Source organism: Natator depressus, chromosome 15, assembly GCF_965152275.1.
Source record: "Natator depressus isolate rNatDep1 chromosome 15, rNatDep2.hap1, whole genome shotgun sequence".
NCBI lineage: Eukaryota > Metazoa > Chordata > Testudines > Cheloniidae > Natator > Natator depressus.
The window spans coordinates 10,128,746-10,148,243 of NC_134248.1; the positions used below are offsets into that span (position 1 = coordinate 10,128,746).

The 19,498-nt window shown below is 43.7% G+C and overlaps 1 protein-coding gene across 3 annotated transcripts in view; it reads left to right on the plus strand.

Annotated features, from left to right (window-relative positions):
* The window catches only part of CCDC60 (coiled-coil domain containing 60), a 123,811-nt gene extending 105,817 nt beyond the window's left edge, over positions 1 to 17,994 (plus strand). For all 3 annotated transcript variants that reach the window (XM_074972783.1, XM_074972784.1, XM_074972785.1), the window contains 8 exons: positions 3,605 to 3,692; positions 5,473 to 5,559; positions 9,293 to 9,385; positions 9,785 to 9,874; positions 10,715 to 10,837; positions 12,636 to 12,767; positions 15,560 to 15,749; positions 17,362 to 17,994. In XM_074972783.1, coding sequence (XP_074828884.1) covers positions 3,605 to 3,692; positions 5,473 to 5,559; positions 9,293 to 9,385; positions 9,785 to 9,874; positions 10,715 to 10,837; positions 12,636 to 12,767; positions 15,560 to 15,749; positions 17,362 to 17,469 — 911 coding nt within the window. In that variant the 3' untranslated portion in view covers positions 17,470 to 17,994. The remainder of the gene's footprint in view (positions 1 to 3,604; positions 3,693 to 5,472; positions 5,560 to 9,292; positions 9,386 to 9,784; positions 9,875 to 10,714; positions 10,838 to 12,635; positions 12,768 to 15,559; positions 15,750 to 17,361) is intronic.
* Positions 17,995 to 19,498: the final 1,504 nt, after the last annotated feature.

Here is a 19,498-nt window from a genome sequence, read left to right on the forward strand (position 1 = left end):
TTTAGTAATCCTCAACAGCACCCAGACACTCAAATGATCACTGCTCCAATATCTACTGCTGAAAGTAGCTTCATTTTTCTGCTAAAATTGTCACGCAAACTGATATTTACGCTGTCATCATTAGGCTTCCGAGTTAACGTTCCACGGAGAAGAATGGGAATGGTTGACACCCCCAAGTTATTGTTTCAGGTGGTCTGTTTGCAAGCTCAAAATGACAACTTTCGGGTCACTTCCAAAGTGTGAACCGAAGGTATTCTTCACATCTATAGCAGCTAGAAATTTTTTTTTTTAAATAAAAACTCACTTTCTGCAGGACAACACTACAGCAGTGGATGGATTCTGAGGTAAATTCAGTAGCCACAGAATCATATTAAACACAAGGACGCCTCAGAGCCAGAACAGGAACTGGATTAGAACAGCTCGGCTGCCCCTGTAGCCTATTGCTCAAACAGCTCATGAAGCTCCCTATAATTCACACAGAAGTACCATTGAGATGACACATGTTTATTGGAAAACATGTGAGAAATATATTGCATTGGGCAACTAATCTGCAGATAAATTTGAACATGATTCTTACAGAGGGTTTTTATTTTGCTTCAGGATTGAGTCTGTAATTTAATATGGAGCCATTTACCTGGCTATAATTTAGTTTGTATTGTTTTGTGACTGCTACTGTATGGAACCTGCTTCCACAAGTTTGATTTCCAGCATCACCGACTGGGTGAGGAACTACACTTGTCCAAAGGTTCTGTAAGTCACATCATGTTGACAAGTCAGATGTGGAAGCTGTCATCCTCACAGCTGTGGTATAACAGGCAGGTCAGTTCTGAGGTTGTCTAATTTATCATTCAGTCTCCCTCTGATTTGTCAAAGGTTTTACAAAGTAGATTAGCATTTCAAGCTTGCTTTCTTTGCCACATCTAAAAACTTCTTTTAATGTATACCAGCTGTATCATCCCTATTTTGAATAACACAGCACTAAATGTAATCCTAATTTTTCATAGTTACTGCATAATGCATTATTTGTGCAAATCATTTCGAATGACAGACGTTTACTTCATATTGATGAAAAAAATATGTAGGACTGTATCTGAGAAATTAAATGCCAACAGGATTGCTTCTGCTTCTTTAACCAACAATTTAGTGGTGCAGTTCCCAGTCTTAGAAAGACATAAATTCCAAAGAAAAGTTATACATATTTGCACAAGGGATCTTCATTATAAAGCTTGCACTTTAATTGCAGGCTTTCCTATGGTGTCCATCACTGTAGTAGCTGAGCCTCTCACATACATAAATGGATTTATCCTTATTAGGACCCTGTGAAGTACGTGAGTGTCATTAACTCCATTTCACAGATGGGCAGTGGAGACACAGCATTTCAGCAGCTTTTCCAGGCTCAGACACCGCGTCGGTGGCAGAGCGGGGGTCTTAACCCACATCTCCTGAGTCACACACCAGCATCCCAATCACAAGGCCAACCCTCTTCTCACCTTTCTCTTTTCTAGTTAATGCTTAGCTAATTCACAGCAGTGCTGTGAGCATTAATATTTATAAAGCGCTTTGAAGATATACAAGTCAAGTACAGGTATTATTATCCCTAGTCTTCAGATGGAGGAACTGAGGCAGAGGAACTGAGGGTCCAATCCCACAAAATGGTGAGCACATCCTAGCAGATGTGCTTTGCCCTCCATTCCCATTGACTTTAATAGGAGTGACGGTGCTCAGCTTTCCAGGATCAGATCCAAGGGTATGTCTACACTACAGTCAGAGGGCTGATTGCAGCACGTTTCCACATACCTGAGCTAGCTTTGATCTAGCTAGGCTCAGGTACCAATAGCAGTGAAGCCACAGCGCACGGGCTTCGGTGCAGGCTAGGAACACGAGTATGTACCCAGAGGCCTGGTCAGGCTTGTACAGCTTGTACTGAAGTCCTTGTTGCCATGGCTTCACTGCTATTGATCCTCAGGCTAGGCTAGATTGGATGGTGCCTATATATGTGCTATTATCTCCCTCCCCCTCCCCCCGTCCCCTGGTAGCAGCGTGGAATACTGCAAGGGCTCAGGCTGGAGCTCAGGCTCTGAAGCCAGAGAAGAGGTGGGTTTCACAACCTGAGCTCCATCTTGAGCCCAAATCTCTACACAGCTATTTTTAGAGTCGTACCACAAGCCTGAGTCTGTAGACCTGAGCTCTGAGACTTGCTGCCACAAAGCTTTTTGGGTTTTGGGGGGTTTTTTTGTTTTTGTTTTTGTTTTTTTGCCATATACACGTACCTTAAGATTTGTGCAAGGTCATAGTGAGAGTCCATGTTTAGATGCTTAAATATGGACATAACACCCTAACTACAGGAACCAGTTTCTTAAAGTCTTGGTCAATCAGGGTTTGTCTGACAACAGATTAAGTCTGTGTGTGTTCTGTAACCTCCTCTGCAATATTTGAATAGGTATTTATTATTTAGTAGCAGTTGTCATTTATATCACCACCCTGCTTGTTTGTGCACAGTGCTTTACTGGGGTTTAACAAAAGGTCCCTACCTTGAGGAACATACAGTTAATTGACTTTAACTTTAACCTACAAGGAGCTAAACCCCTCATTTCCCAGTGGAGCTCAGTTAGCACCTCCTAGGATATGTTTAGTACCTTGCAGGATCAGCTCAAAATTAGATCATACAACGACTAATAACAACAGACCATGGTGGATGGTGTCTAGAGAGAGGGAATAGGGCTCTGGGCAGAACACTGTATTGATTATCTTATTGTATTTCTTGTGATGGGTTTTTTGTTTTGTTTAGTAGTTGGGCACCAAAGCAGAAGTGGATTAGTGGTGGAAAGGTCCTCAAAAGAAGTGAGTTTTGAGGAGGAATTTGAAGAACAGTGAGTTCATCTGGCATTCAGGGGGAGAAGGGCTATTCAAGGTATGGGAAAGCATGAGAGCACACAGTCACAGTGGAGAGAAGGTGATAAAGGTGATAACACAGTGAAAGTAGAGATCGGCTGAAAGAAAGAAAAAAGATGGCGTGATAGTTGGACAGGCAGGTATGCCCAAGCAAGGGCTTGTTGAGGATAAACTATCAGCTTTAAATGCATCATGGTAAGGATATATCTCTCATCAGATGTTCAATTCCATAGTTCATTTTAAAGAAGGATGGAGTGACGCAATAGATTAAGTTGTGATGTTTACAAATATGCCCTTAGAATGCTGATAGCATGAGCATTGGAATTTGAAGTTGATCTTGGGTACAGTTTGTGAAAAGTTGCCTACTTTTCTAATTCCTGCACAATAATTTTGGATAAACGTTAAAGAAGTTTGCTAACTTCTCATTTGTTATTTATTTCAGAGCCAAAGAACAGGGACCCACATTTCCAGCCGTGAATAGTGGTTTGGTATATTTCAATTTCTGAGTGCCCAACTTGAGACATCTGAAAGGAAGTGCTGAACCCCCTTCCTCTGAAAGTCAGGTCCTTCTAAGGTGTCTTAAGTTGGGCAACCAAAATCACGAATCAGAATCAAAACATGAGGCCAGTGTATGCACCATTCCCTTGTAAAGAGAAGGAGCAGCGCAAGGTCCAGTGGGCACATTTTTATAAATGTGTTGTTTTTTTATCAGACCTACAGAAGTTACTCCAGACTATATACGAAGATGTGGCAAAGAATTTCAGTTCAGAAGATATTGTTAAGAAGACCAGACTGCACAGGTATGCTACATGATTGGGTTCTACAAACCTAAGACAGGCAGTTTACTGTAATAGCGCTTACACTGCGCTATTTTTTTTTCAGTTTAGTTGCTGATTAAATTCAATATTCAGTGAATTTTAGAGGACATTGACATTTCTCTGTATAGGTGACAGAATGGCCCATTTGACTGTGCACAATACATGTTTATTTTCCAGGTGGACACTCAGTGAATCCTTCTCTTACAAGAAAACATTTCATGCAATGCCTGTATAAATCATCTACAGCAACTCTATAGAGAAAGATTTCAGAGTAACAGCCGTGTTAGTCTGTATTCACAAAAAGAAAAGGAGTACTTGTGGCACCTTAGAGACTAACCAATTTATTTGAGCATAAGCTTTCGTGAGCTACAGCTCACTTCATCGGATGCATGCTGTGGAAAATACAGAAGATGTTTGTTTTTATACACACAAATCATGAAAAAATAGGTGTTTATCACTACAAAAGGTTTTCTCTCCCCTCACCCCACTCTCTGCTGGTAATAGCTTATGTAAAGTGATCACTCTCCTTACAATGTGTATGATAATCAAGGTGGGCCATTTCCAGCACAAATCCAGGTTTTCTCCCCCCCCAAACAAACCCACTCTCCTGTTGGTAATAGCTTATCTAAAGTGAGCTATTACCAACAGGAGAGTGGGTTTGTGTGTGTGGGGGGGGGGGGGGAGAAAACCTGGATTTGCGCTGGAAATGGCCCACCTTGATTATCATACACATTGTAAGGAGAGTGATCACTTTACATAAGCTATTACCAGCAGGAGAGTGGGGTGGGGGGAGAGAAAACCTTTTGTAGTGATAAACACCCATTTTTTCATGATTTGTGTGCATAAAAACAAACATCTTCTGTATTTTCCACAGTATGCATCCGATGAAGTGAGCTGTAGCTCACGAAAGCTTATGCTCAAATAAATTGGTTAGTCTCTAAGGTGCCACAAGTACTCCTTTTCTTTCTATAGAGAAAGAGGCCTTTTTCTTCTCGATGTCTGTAGAATTGTTTATGTTGCTATCATTGCATTTTCCACACACTGCCCATAAAATTTTCAATGGAACTTTTATCAAATGCACTCTGCAATTATCCCTGGGTTTTAGAAATTTTCACGAGAGTAAATAGTTAGTGCAGATCAATTTTATACATTCTCATCATGGTACTGAAGGCTTAGGGCCACTTCAAAGAACCTCAAACTGAACATTTTCCAAAAAGTAGAGCCTAATATTCCTGTCACTTATAGGCATGCAATGTCACTGAAGTCACTGGCAGATCCTTGGTCTGCAAAAGACAAACCAGTAAAGAGAGAGGGACAACAACATAAACCACATTTAAACTCTGTCCTAATGCTACCAGTAATAGTTGTGAGACTCAATGAGAAGGACTTAGTCTTGACAAGGCTGTGTTACAGGTGCTGTGATTTCTGCCACTCAGAACTGGAATCTGTGAATTTCCTGGCTGTTGTGGGTGTATGGATTATGTCTCCTAATTAATTTTCAAGTATTTTTCTGTTTAGTGCTGTTTGTAAATACATATGGGCCAGATCCTCAGCTGCTGTAACTTGGGATAGCTCTATTGAAGTCAGCAGAGCTACATCAAATCAAACCATCTGAGGATCTGACCCATACATCTTTGGGTTATAAAACCCCTAAGCTCTGCAAGAAGCCATGTCTCTTCTCTCAAGGTTGACAATCATCTCCAGCACCAATGCTCATGCGCTGGAGAAGGTATATTCTGACTGACGTTGTCTTGCCTTGCAGTTCCCCACCAGTATATCAAAGGAATGAGAGAACGAGCCTAACAGCCTTTAAGGACCAGGAGAGCATACTGGGACAGAGACCTAAAAGGTAGGAACGTTAAAAAAGAATAAATGTGTGATGTAGTATGAGATATGCAATCACCTTCACAAGTGGAAAACAGCTCATAAAGTCACATGCATGAATTACACCCAGCTTGGTCTGCTGTAAGAGACGGGATTGGAGAAACTGTATTATGCATCCCCAATTACTAGAGTTGTGCATTTTCAATATTGGAATTTTGGAATTGCTTTGGAATTTTGCTTTATGGCTCACACTAACATTAAGAGGAGTCATGCAGCTGTGGCTAAAAATGTACCTTTGTGCATTTACATTCGCTGATAAACAAGACAAAGCATGGTTTAACCTCTCCACTTTCAGGCCAGCTAAACCTGTGTGGACTAAGACCCATTTATTGTCAGAGGATGTCTCCCACAATTTGCCAGTATTGGGAATGTGACATTGAGACCTTATGGAGAAAGAATGGTACATGGAACAGCACTGATCTGCTCTCAATTATTCTAGTATATAGAATTATTGAAATGTAGGGACCTTGAGATGTCATCAAGTAAAACTAGACGATCCTGACAGGTGTTTGTCCAACCTGTTCTTTAAAACCTCCAACTACAGGTATTTCACAACCTCCCTTGGAATCCTATTTCAGAACTTAACTACCCCTGTAGTTAGAGAGGTTTTTTCTTAATATCTAACCTAAATCATCCTTCGTGCAGATTAAGCCCATTACTTTTTCTCCTACCATCCGTGGGCATGCAGAACAATTGATCACCATCCTCTTTCTAGTAGCCCTCAACATATTTGAAGACTGTTATCAGGTCCCCTCGCTCGTCTTTTCTCAAACCTAAACCTGCCCAGTTTTTTTTAACCTTTCCTCCATAGATCAGGTTTTCTAAATCTTTAATCATTTTTGTTGCTCTTCTCTGGAGTATCTCCAGTTTTTCCACATCTTTCCAAAAGTGCGGCACTCAGAATTGGAGAAAGTACTCCAGCTGAGGCCTCACCAGTACCAAGTAGAGCAGGACATTTACCTCTCGTGTCTTATATATGACACTCCAGTTAATACAACCCAGAATGATGCTAGCCTTTTTCGCAACTGTATCACATTGTTGACTTGTATTCAATTTGTGATAACCCCCAGATCCTTTTCAGAAGTACTACAGCCTAGCCAGTTATTGCCCATTTTGTAGTTGTGCATCTGATTTTCCCTTCCTAAGTGTAGTGCTCTTCTCTTTTTAAATTTCATCTTGTCCAATTCTCCAATTTGTCAAGGTCCTTTTGAATTCTAACCTTGTCCTCCAAAGTGCTTGCAACCAGTGGTGAGCTGGAGCCGGTTCACACCGGTTTGCTAGAACCGGTTGTTAAAGTTAGAAGCCCTTTTAGAACCGGTTGCCTTAGGCGCCGACTTCATGGGTGCTCCGGGGCTGGAGTACCCCCGGGGAAAATTTGATGGGTGCAGAGCACCCACTGGCAGCGCCCTGCCCCGCGCCCGGCCCCAGCTCACCTCCGCTCCGCCTCCGCCTCCTCCCCTGAACGCGCCGCCCCGCTCTGCTTCTCTGCCCCCCCGGCTTCCCATGAATCAGCTGTTCGCACAGGAAGCCGGGGGGCTGAGAAGCAAGTGGCGGCTTCGCACTCAGGCCCAGGGAGGCGGAGGCGGAGCGGAGGTGAGCTGGGGCGGGGGGAAACGAGGAGGGCTGCCCACGCCGCAGCAGGTAACCCGGGGGGGGGGGGGAACGCAGGGGAACCGCTCCCCACCCCAGCTCACCTCCACCTCCCTGGGCCTGAGCGCGAAGCCGCAGCCTGCTTCTCAGCCCTCCCCGGCTTCCCGTGCGAACAGCTGATTCGTGGGAAGTCAGGGGAGGGGGCGGAGAAGCAGAGCGGGGCGGTGCATTCAGGGGAAGAGGCGGAGTGGAGGTAAGGTGAGCTGGGGCCGGGCACAGGACGGGGAGCTGCCGGTGGGTGCTCTGCACCCACCAGATTTTCCCCGTGGGTGCTCCAGCCCCAGAGCACCCATGGAGTTGGCACCTAAGGCGCCACTTTCGATGTGATCAGTGAGGGGAGCGGCCGCTCCCCGTGCTCCCCCCCAGCTACACTCCCCCACCCCTAGGAGCCAGAGAGCCGGATGCTTCCTGGGAGCTGCCCCAGGTAAGCACCGCCAGGACTCCCCACCTCACCCCCCGGCAGGTCCTGCTGGCTCTTACGGGCGGGGTGGGCACCCACTACGGTGGCCCAGGAGACCCTCCTGCCCAGTTCTGGGGGCAGTCAGGGGACAGGGGAGGGGGGTGGATGGGGCAAGCATCCGGGGGGGGTCAAGGAACGCGGGGGGTTGGATGGGGCAGGAGTCCCTGGGGGGCGGGGGTGGGCCACGACCCCCTCATGGGGTGAGGAGGGAACCGGTTGTTAAGATTTTGGCAGCTCATCACTGCTTGCAACCCGTCCCAGCTTGGTGTCATTTTAAGATTGTATAAGCATACTCTGCTCTCCATTATGCAAGTTATTAATGAAAATATTGACTATTACAAGAACCAGGACTGATCCCTGTGGGATCCCACTAGAAGTGCTCTCCCAGTCAGACAGTGAACTGCTAATAATTACTCCTTGAGTATGGTTTTTCAACAAGTTGTACACCCACCTGATAGTAATTTAATCTAGATCGCATTGCTCCAGTTTTCTTATGAGAATGTCATGTGGGACTGTGTCAGAAGCTTTACTGAAATCAAGATATATCAGATCTACTGCTTCCCCTGCCCCAAACCACTAGGCCAGTGTGTGGCGGTGTGAATTATTTTTCACACTTAACACCTGATAATTATTGTGTTGAATTTACCTCTGAAACTGGAAGGTGGTGGCCTGAACGAGAGGCAGTTTGGGCCTATCCATTATAATTGCACTGGCAAAGTACTCACTTAAGGGTCTCTTTTAAGACCAGAAATGGGGTGAGTTTGTCTGAAGGTAAAAAGGGGAGGAATTTCCTACTACAGAGGGTGTTTCAGTAGCTGTCTGCCAGCCCTGTTCGACTGCTTATGTCACTATGCTGTGTCTCATCTAAGAAATAGATGGGGGCTTCTATTTGAGACTTATTCAAACCCAGGCTAAACTATTGGCTTAATTAGCTATTAATTCACTAACTCTTATTAGGCCATAATTCTGTTACAGACAGGACGTGTGTATCTATGCAGCGTCTCCAAGCTCATTTTTGAGTTAGGTACTGATAGAATCTGTGACGTGTAATGTGAATTTGTCAGTGATAGGAGGAACAAGATGCCATAAGTCTCCCAAGTCTCTCCCTTTGGATTGACTAACAGGGAAGAAAGGAGATCAAGCTGCCATGTTCTTCCCCTCCTCACCTTTCAGGAGCCACTGTCGCTGCCAAAGCAAGAGGTATCATACCACCACTGAGCCTCTGGCTACATCTACTGTTGCCACTAAACCAGGAAAGATGAAGGCCTGTGATGTCCCAGCCCTCCACTGAATCTAATTCCATGACTCGGTTTGCCCCAGTTTCTGTAGCCAGCCCCCAGTTCTGTGGTGGGTTCCACACTACAGACTCAAAGAACACAAGACACATGTTATAATCTGACATTTACTGCAATATTCTTTTCCCTTGGGCTGAGTTAAAGGGGAGAGAAACATCAAGTATAAATCTTATCTCTGGATGGCTCTGAATAAGTCTGTCATATTGGGAGTAATTCATCAGTGCCAGCAGAATGTTTCATATGCTGGAGAAGGCATACTTGTACGTTTTTAAGGACCTTGTCTTGTCTTGTAGTTCACTACCGGTGACTCTGAAGGATGACAGAGTAAACCCAACATCCTTTAAGTACCAAGAGAGCTTAATATCATTGGACCAGAGGCCTAAAAGGTAGGTGTAATTACAGAATCTAAGCATGTAGTATGCTCCAGGCTACAGCTTCACATGTGGAAAGCACATGGCATGCACATGACAGATAGCATCTCATTGTTCTAAGAGCATGGTGAGTTGATGAAATCCTGCTTTCTGACAGTTACTGATCTGCTGTTTTCTCTCTTCTGTTTTCAATACAGTGCATGGGGATTTGCCTTGGATTTCCTACTAACATCACTGAGAGTTGTGCACCTAAATTTCAATGTTGACCTTAAAAATGAATTTTCCATTTTCAAGTCAGATAAATCTGGTTGACATCATAGCTGTTTATCATCTCAGAAACTGTCTACCCCAGTGACAGTGTCTGGGTTTGTAAGGCATACTGTACTATCTTAAGGGATTTGTTTTTTCTTGCAGTTCACTATCTGTGACTGTGAGAGAGGACAAAACAACCACAGCAACCTTTAAGGAGGAGGAGAGCACAAAGCACATAAAGAGGCCTAAAAGGTAGGTAGCATGTTGCATGCAATGCTTATGAGGGGCATTCCTGTGGAAAGCAAAACTGTGAGCAAAACTCTGCTAGAGTATGTGTACTATCTGACACACAGACTGCTCAGTTTCCATGCAGTACCATGTGGATTTTGTCATATGATTCCCACGTACATTAATGTGAATTGTGAAGCCAATTCTATAGATTTTGCCTTAACTACTTACCTGTCTGTGTTTAATTCAACTACTGGGCAAAAAAAGCCTAGTTAAACCTTACAAGATGCAGATTAGATGAAAGAGTGTGAAATCATAACCACTTATTAGCAAAGAGGCTGCCTGTCCTCTTCATGGTGTCTGGTATTATTTGCAATTTGCAGACTGTTCTTTATTTATATTTCATATAGTTTTGTTTCTGTTCCCTGTTTTGGACGATTTCTGTAACTAATCAGCACAGTGCAAATTATGAATTTTTCAAATGAATCTGCAACTAGAAATTTGCTGTCCATGAATATTTTAGAATTCAAGCTAGCAATTTGTGGTTTGTGAATTTCCTGCTAGTTAATCCCAAGCACTCCATTTGTCACCGCCAGAACTAGGAGGTTGTGGATGTGATGAAAAGATTTGGTTTTGAATTCCGGTGAATATTTGCAGACCATTCTTTCTAGTACTTGTTCAGTTCTAAACCCAGCTCTGTACTCCTTCATTTGCATGTTTATGACCAGGAATGTCTGAACCGTTAATCATCTGAGAGCTGAGGCTTTCATTTCACATCACTTTACAAAGCTCTGTGTTCGGAGCTGCCCAGCACTGTTTCACAGAAATGAGTAACCCGTGGTGTTTGCATGCTCCCACCTGCAGCTCCCATGCCAGCTATTTCATTCAAAGTAAATATAATTTGTGTGCTGAGATGAGGCAGAAGTTCTCTGCGGTAGCTGAAGAAGCAGCTTTTTGTTTGCATGACAACCTGGAGATCCTTGAACGGTAAGTACTTGAACGCTTGCTGTACGCTGTCAAAGCACTGCATGCCGCACCTCTGTATCTCTCAACCCTTTTAGAGAGGGGTCTGCTGACTACAGTGGAGTGGCACCAGACTAAAGGCATGTGGAGTATATGCCCAGCTGATTTTCTGAGTACCCATGCAAGGATGTACACTCTGGGCCGAATATTCAAGCCATTGTGCAGAGATTTGTCTGCATGATTCCTAAGGACATTGCACAGAATATTTACCTTTACATGTGTAATTTACAGGCACTGGGAAAAAGTTCCCCCAAATTTCAGAGTCCATTGTCTTCTTTACATTCTAGCCAGTTGATTCAGTGGACTCAGTGACGTTCAACGGTATATCTTTAATTAACGTTTTCCAGGCTGACGGCAGCCTTCCTAGTTTGTCACACAACCCTCTTAAACTGCTGCTAAGGTTTCAAATTCCCTAACCCTTGGTTCAAGAATCCCACTCCCTCTAGCACAGCACGTTTGGAGTGCAGCTCTGTTAAACAATGTTGGATTTACTTACTTTTGAAGCTAATCCTTATTCTCCCAAAGAGCAGCTATTCAGTCACCCCAAATTACAGCCAATCCACACATGATCTTTGGGTCATCCACCATCGCTATGTAGATCACTGTCCTTTCATATTACTGAACAATTCTAGTGGCTACAGTTGCAGCCTTCTGTCTCATGCGGAGGACAAGTGAGCAGCCTTCTCCCAGGCCAGCTTCAATTCTGGTCCATTGATCAGCCAGCATCGGTCATCCTTTCCTCTAGAAAGACTGAAATGTTTCACCTATGACTCATCTGAGCTCTATAGGCGTAGAAAATGAGAGACCTGAGATCTCTCTTCACATAGTTATTTTAAAGGGCAGTATCCCCAGTTTCTCCTTCCACCGCCCCACTCTTACATTCACACCTCTACTGGTATGTTAAGTCCTCTCCAGAATCCCAAAGAGTTTTCTCTGTCATCTCTCATAAGCACCCATTGTGACTGTGTGAAGAATTGACTGATTCCTGGATCTTTCAGGATAAAAGAATAAATCAGACTCTATCTAATTACCTGAAACCATTCCACCTTTGCTATAAACTCATAAAATCTCACAAGCATAGCAGGGTAGATTAGTATTTGGATGAGAGGACTCTGAGGACCACCTAGATGTGACAGGAACTAGTGATCGTAATTCGTAGGTGGCACTCTATTGGCTGAGTTCACCCTGAACCAGTGTCCCATTGTGATGATGTTGGGGACTGTGCTGCTGGAGAAGCTGCTATTGGATGGGAAGAGAAGTAGGGATCCTGAGTACTTGTGGTCATTATAACTGGATGGGGCTTTTTGTAGGATATGGCATATTAGTGTGGTATCCTGGACAAAATACCAACTCAGGTAAATTAAATTCTGCCTATTCTCCATACGGTTTCAGATATTTAAAATAGTATTCTTCCTTCCTGCCCTGAGTTATGTAATATTGTGGTATGCTCTTAAACAACAGATACTTTACAACTCAGAGGTGACTGCATTTCAGTGTCAGATGATTTGATCCTTAAGTATATACTTTACCTAGCTTACTAAATTGATGGAGGCTTTAATTAATTGTTAGTAAATCATTCTGAGAGACTTAATTTATAAAGTGCTATCAAAGTGCAAAATATTACTAGTCTCTGTGGCCTGAACATGCTCTATTCTTCTCATCTCATTGCCTTCCACCATCCTAAGTATCTTCCCAGTTAACGTTCAATCAGAATGTTCATTTTTAAAATATACGGTTTTAATTTTTGGAAGTTTATTTGTAGGAGGCGGGAGGAGAAGAGTTCTCAGAAATACCAATCTTTAAAAAACATCACGTATTTTGAGAGGGACCTAGAAAGAATGAGACAGTGTGGCCTGAGAGCAGAAAGAGAACATGATGAAGATGAATGCAACTGGTAAGGAAGGAAAAGCTGAACACACCCCCAGAACATTTCCTCTAGAACCAAAAGCTCTTCTTTATTTTCAGATCTTTTTTTCCTTCTGTAAAACCAAAAGAAAGTCTTCTTAGAAACCAGTAAACCCTCTTAAATACCATCGCTCAGGGCTTGATTTTAGCACCCTTATAAACACTGTCTAAGTGAAGATGCAACAATGATATCCAGGACCAGATTTCAACTTGTGTTGTAAATCTGCTTGGTGAAGATGGGAGGAGAGAGGGTGTAAGTAGCCTGTTTCCATTTTAAAAAGGTCTGGTGCCTCCAGGCAACTCTGCATCTCCAGCGTATGGCCTTATAGGAGGCATAAGTTTGCAAAACATTTTGGGATCCTTAGAATGACAGGCACTCGATAAGCGTATGTTGATCCATACATAATGTGGTGTTGGAAATGAAAACTTGTGTTCCTATTAGCAAATGTTGATGATGGAGAAGACGTTGCCTCCAGCTGTCTGTCCGTCAGGCACGTTTGAAGAACGTTTCACCACTGGTGTTTATAAACTGCAGCCAGATATCGACTTCATCCTTCCCCGGGGCAAAAGGCATCATCACCACGAGATAAGCAGGCACCTCTCAATAAAGCACTCCTGCAGAGCTCCAGCCTTTGATGATGGGAATTAGATTAGCTGTATCGCACAGCACAGGAAATAGGGCTGCAGTGTCAGTCTTCCCTTAGTAAATCAAGTGAAGTAAAATGGCGGCATATTTTGTGTCGAGAGTCTACGTTCCAGATGCTTTTTCTCAACTGACCTTAACTGAGAATGCAAATGTTGAGAATGTAGAAGCAAATGTTGAGAATGTAGAAGCAAATGTTGGTCTATTTAGAAAAGCTGCATTTTGAATTGTAGCTCATACTTGCCCCACCTGCCTCCCAAATCGAAGGCCTGGTCTAAGTTTGGAAGCTGCACCACTATAATTGTCAAGTAGGGGTGTGATTTTATTTTATTGCTTTAATTGTATCTGTACAAGCTTAGGGTGGATGTACTTATACAAGTACAAAGGAGCCTTCTAACAGTATCATTATTCCCATACAAGAATATCCGTCCTGGTGTAAAGCACCTTTTTACTAATATAACTGCATCCACACTAGGCCCAGGTTTACACTGAAAAGTTTTACTAGAATACCTACGGTTAGGGAGGGGGTGATTTATTACTTTTTACGCAACACAGCTGTGCCAGTAAAAGCTTCAGTGCAGGTGCAGTTATACCTCTAAAAAGCCTGATCTACACTACAAAGTTTTGCTGGCAGAGCTATGACAGGTAGGAGTATGAAAAAATCACACTGTCAGCCAGCGTAGCTCTGCCGGGACAATCCCTGGTGTAGGCACAGCTAAGCTGAGAGAAGGGTGCTCCTGCCAGCTTAGCTAATGTCATTCGGAGAGGTGGTGTCACTATGCAGGCAGAACTCCTTCTGCTGGCTTATGTTGCATCTCGTCTATGGGGCTCTGCTTGTCTAGCTACACATGCCCAGGCTCGGTAGGGTAGATTAGCCCTAATTTTGCTAGCATAAGCTGTACCAATTATAAGCACTTCTATACAAACATAACTGTGTCCACGCTCAAGGGTTTTTACCAATTTCACTTTACTGCTATAACTATATTGACAAAACCCTCCTAGTGTAGACAAGGCCTAGGGAAGTTGTACTACTTTAATTATACCAGCATGGTTAAAATGGGATAACTTTCTAGTGCAGCGTTTCTCAAACTGGGGAAGTGGAGAAGAGGAGGTGCAGGGGTGGAGCGGGGCGGGAAGAGGTGGAGCGGGGTGGGGCCTTGGCGGAAGGATTGGAATGGGGGCGGGGCCTGGGGCTGAGCAAGGGATTTGGGGGACTCTGAAAATTTTTAAATTAAAATGGGGGTCCTCGGGTTGCTAAAGTTTGAGAACCACTGAATAGACAAGGCCTAAACTGTCTCCCCTTAATGGTTCTGGGAAGAACCTCCTCTTGCTGCTGAAATACTGATACGTATCTTCAGCCAGAGAGAGACAGCACTTGCTGCTAAAGACTAGTTGATGTGCTGGCAAATTCAAGACCTGCCAGGAACAAGGGAAAAGCCACCACACTTCCACAGACACATCCAGGGATTGGAGACATCAGTCTTCAGGGCTGTCAAAGCAGCACTAAAAAAATGTACACAGGACATTTTAAAAAAATGCATCTTTTCACAAGAGCTTTATTGTTATTGTAATGTGTAATTCTCCTCTTGAGTCTCCATATTCCGAGTGAAATGGCAAAGATTGAATGTTACAAGCACACTCTCACATCAGGAAGATTTATCTCAGCACGTACTGGGGGGGGAAATATGATGACAGCAAGGGGAAAAGGGACAGTAAAGAAAATCAGAAAGTATGTCAGATCAGGGTGTGATTGCTTCGGAAAATCTATAGAGGCTAAAGAAGAGAGAGAAGAGATGAACAGGGCAAATCAGAAGTAAAATGGAAACATTTGTCAGTATTTTATTGTTTGCTTTCACACCAAAGGTTTGTCACCTGGAATGTAAATGACTAATCAGGGAGTCTCTTTTTAATGCCGCACAAAGGAAGTTGGGTGCACGGTCCTGTTAACAATAGAAATAAAGCTTCTTTGCATCATTCCCTGGCATTTAATATTCAGTGAAGCTTCCCACAAAGACATTTTTTCTCACATTCTGTGAGGGGGGAAAGGAGAGAAAAATAAATCAGGTAAGTCTGAGGTGCCCAGCAGTGTAAACATCAGTTTCAAAGGCTTTTATTTCAGCTCTGCTCTGCTATTACAGGTTTTCCAGTTTGCTGTCCAGAATCCCAGACACTGTGAAGAATGACAATCACACACAGAGAATCTTAAAGAAACTGGAAAAGTTTGGCAGGAACCCAGATGTGAGAATCCGTCCCACCACCTTTCTGAAGGTGCTGAGTGAGCTACGTGTATGGGAGTTGTGTTCTCCAGACATCTGTGCAGCCGTGGAGGTGACGAGAGTCCATCTGTTAGTGTTCTAATCCAGGGCGGGTGGGCAGGGTAGGCATCTTGCAGTGTGATTTACCAATGGAAGGTCACAAAGATATATGATTTGGGACAATGGGGCCACGTCCCTGCAAAAGGGGATTGTAATTTACACCTTTGTAAAGCCCTTTAAACTCTTTGGCTGAAAGGTGCAACATAACTGAGAAGTATTATTAATGATTATTGTTTTGTTGGTATTTCATCACTGATTTTATTTGCTACCAGAGTGAAAGTGACAGCAGGTTAGTATAAGTAGTTGGAATACATAGAGAGGGACATTCCATTGTTGCTGTGCCCAGGAAAGGCTTGTATTTCATAGATGTGATGTGTGCCAAGCACTAGAGAATAAGAAGCACACTAGTGAACTGTGAAATCTACAGATTTATTTGAAGAGGCTTCAGCAACATGTGAATAAAAGCTGCTCCGGTTATGTGTAAAGAACTACTCAAGTGGCTCAAGTAAAGGGCTCTAGAAATAATTTGCACAAGGGAAAGAAGAAAGAGGGAGAGAAGGAAAGATGGAAGGGAAAAAGGAGAGGTTATGTTAAATATAGATTGTGGATGCTAAATAAGTAACTTACTGTAAACAAGGCAATGATGCCACCTTGTGGTTTCAGTTGTTATCACAGCCCTTTCCTCTCCTGGTTACAGTATCAGCTGAAAACCCTCAACGGAAACATGTTAAATAATAACACACACAAGCTGCTCAGCTACATCAGATAAACTATACACATTAGGTTGTGTCGTGCGATTAAAAGGCCAAGTTCTTCCAACACCCAGAAATCTTGGGGATAGTTTAACTGCGCTTCTTGGTGACTTACAAAAAGGTAACCATTGTCTCCGGAGCCCTGCCTCGTGTAATCACACCAGGAACTCCTGAAGTAGAGCATTCGTTAGCCAGAGAGGCTCCCCATTGCCATTATGCACAGTTCATGAAGCCTAGAATTCTCTGTTGCCTGCCAGTTATTCTGTATCTCTTTATCTTTGATTGTGGCTTCCACTCCGTGCCCTTTGCACGCTCTTCCTTCACACTAGTGTTAGGAATGGCACCTAAAACGACAAGGTACTAATGCTGCTGAGTTCCGTTTCCAGCCTCTTCTACCTTCTCCATGAGCATCCACAGAGGAGGGCTCTGGTGTTCCTTCTGGCGCATCTGATAATGGGAGTAGTGGGAGTGGGAGTATTTCAGGAACAGGAAAAACCCCATTCACTGTCAGCTGCCTGACGCTGCTCCAGACTAACACTTTGATTCATCTTTAAGCCAATTTAACGTAACACAACTCTGGGTAAAAGCAAAGCTTTACACTTTATACAAGCTTAGCTCTGCAGGTTTTACGGTGTAAATAATACTGAAGATCATAGGGGCTTCCATTTTTAAATTCATTTTAATTAACATGCACTATTATAGAAACTTACATTAAAAGACTTACTTCCCTTTTCATTTTTATCACACCAATCTAAAGGAGGTTAACATGCTAACAGTTTGCAGGCTCTATGGTGGTTGTCCCACAGTCAGATGGTATCAGCATCTCTTATATATAATATAAAGTGCTAAGGAAAATGCCCCTTTATTTTTCAGTTTGTGCGTGAAAATATCGTTCAGATGCCAGAAGAGGATTACAAAGCGTGGCTTCAGACTCGAGTCAGAATCCCCATAAGAGCTCATAGTGCTCCACCCTTGTGCTGAAAGGTCAGAGGAACTGGTTTCCTGGCCACAAGAGGGAAGTCTTGATGCTTCAAACAGAGATCTGGTTCCTGGTGAGATCTGCCTGAATGAGGGCTGGGGAAATAAACTTTGGAAACCACTCCGATTGTGTATGCTCGGTAGCTATTCAAATGTGTAATTCCACAATGCTCATCTTAACACCAGCCCATATTTACCCAGTGACCACCAAAAAAGAGAAACCAAATACTGCTCTTCCTTTCCAGGTGGCCTTATGGGCCTGCAGCAAGAGCTCACTCTCAGGTTTTCATTTAGAATTAAGACAAGTTGTAAATCACAATATCATTCAAGTGCTTCAGAAACACTCCTCAAATAGCAATGGAGAACTGAGAATCACCAACACCTTTTCATTGCTCACCCTTTTCCATTATAGAACCTTCTGCTTTAGATTTTTAGATAGAGAAAACCGATCTTAGTTGTTACAGTCTGTTCTGCACTCCAGTTTTGCTATCTTGCCCTTTGCTTTAAAAAAAAAAAAAAAAGAATCCCCAGCACTGGAATATTTTAAGATTTAAGCCAAATCCTCTCTGTGTTATTTTTTGTATCTTAGTTAAAATGTTTGAGTTTGTTCTATACAATTATTTTAGGAATATCCATGTTGCATTGGTTTTACTTTATTAAAATCACTATTCAAGTGTTCTGTATTCTGGGGTACTTTTCTGTAATTGCTCATTTTCCAGTTGTGGTTTCCAAAAGCAAACAGATGTCTTTTCACCTGCTCTTCTGAGCAATCAGTTATCATCAGTCTGCTGTTCTGTAAGAGGGTAGAATGACTCCTCCTCAGCAGGAGTGGGGACTAAAGAGAATATTACTGAGTTACCCCTCCAGGGAAATGTATCATTTCACCCCCCAGTCTGACTCATCAGTGCCATCCCTGGGAGCAGGAGTGCAATGACAGCACAAGTAATTCCTAGACACTACAGTTCTTCCCATTAATAGTAAATCTGGCGTTTTGGTGATGAAGCCTGAAATAAGAAAAAAGCCACTGGGTTTGGGATTTCCAGGCCTTGTCAAAGCTTCCGCAGAACATCTGGTTATGCAGAACCCTGGAGTTCAGTTCATCTTCCAGCCACAAAAGAAAGGAAAACAAGACTAAAATCAGGATCCAGGTCAGTACAATGATCACTGAAATGTCAGTAATGCTTTGTTAGTGAACATGTGGTAGAATGGCCTTGCTATTTTACTCTCCTTAGAATCTGTAACTATGGCTTGTGTTACACTGTGGTATCACTTCCGTTTGTATGCAAGTCATACGTCATGACTTGGCTTGTTGTGACATCGTGTGGTGATCGGAGATATTACATTCAACCTAAACCAAACGTAGGACTGGAGGGGAACTTCTGGGTTATCAAGTCTAGGCCTCTGCTGTTGCAGGCAACCCTGTGACTTCCAAAGACCTCCAGGACTTCAGCCCTGGTGGCTGGGAGCTGCAGGGTCCCTCCTGACACCTTCCGCAGCACCAGGGAGCTGTGAGGTACCCCCACCGCCTGAGGCAGCGGGCCCCAAGCTCCCCGCTGCCATGGGCAGTGGGCCCCAAGATCCCCGCTGCCATGGGCAGTGGGGGTACCCCACAGCTCCCAGTCGCCACAGACAGGGGGGTACCCTGCAGCTCCCAACCTCTCTAAGGGACTGGGGGATCCCTGCAGTTCCCCACCAGCCACGGTGGCAGGGGGACCCTGGCTGCCACCCCCATGGGGGAGGGGGACCCCAGCTGCTCCCCGCCATGGGGCAGGGGGACATTGGAGCTCTGTGTCCCCAATGGTCATGGGGGCCCCAGAGCTCCCAGCCACCCAACAGCTGCCCAGTTCCTTCCCATTTTATCATGGATATTTTTAGCAAAAGTCACAGACAGGTCACGGACTTCTGTGAATTTTTCTTTATTGCCCGTGACCTGTCCCTGACTTTTACTAAAAATATCCCTGACAAAATCGTAGCCTTTCTCATAATCCCAGTCATAAATGGATCAAGCTCCCTCTGAAAACTACTTGTGTTG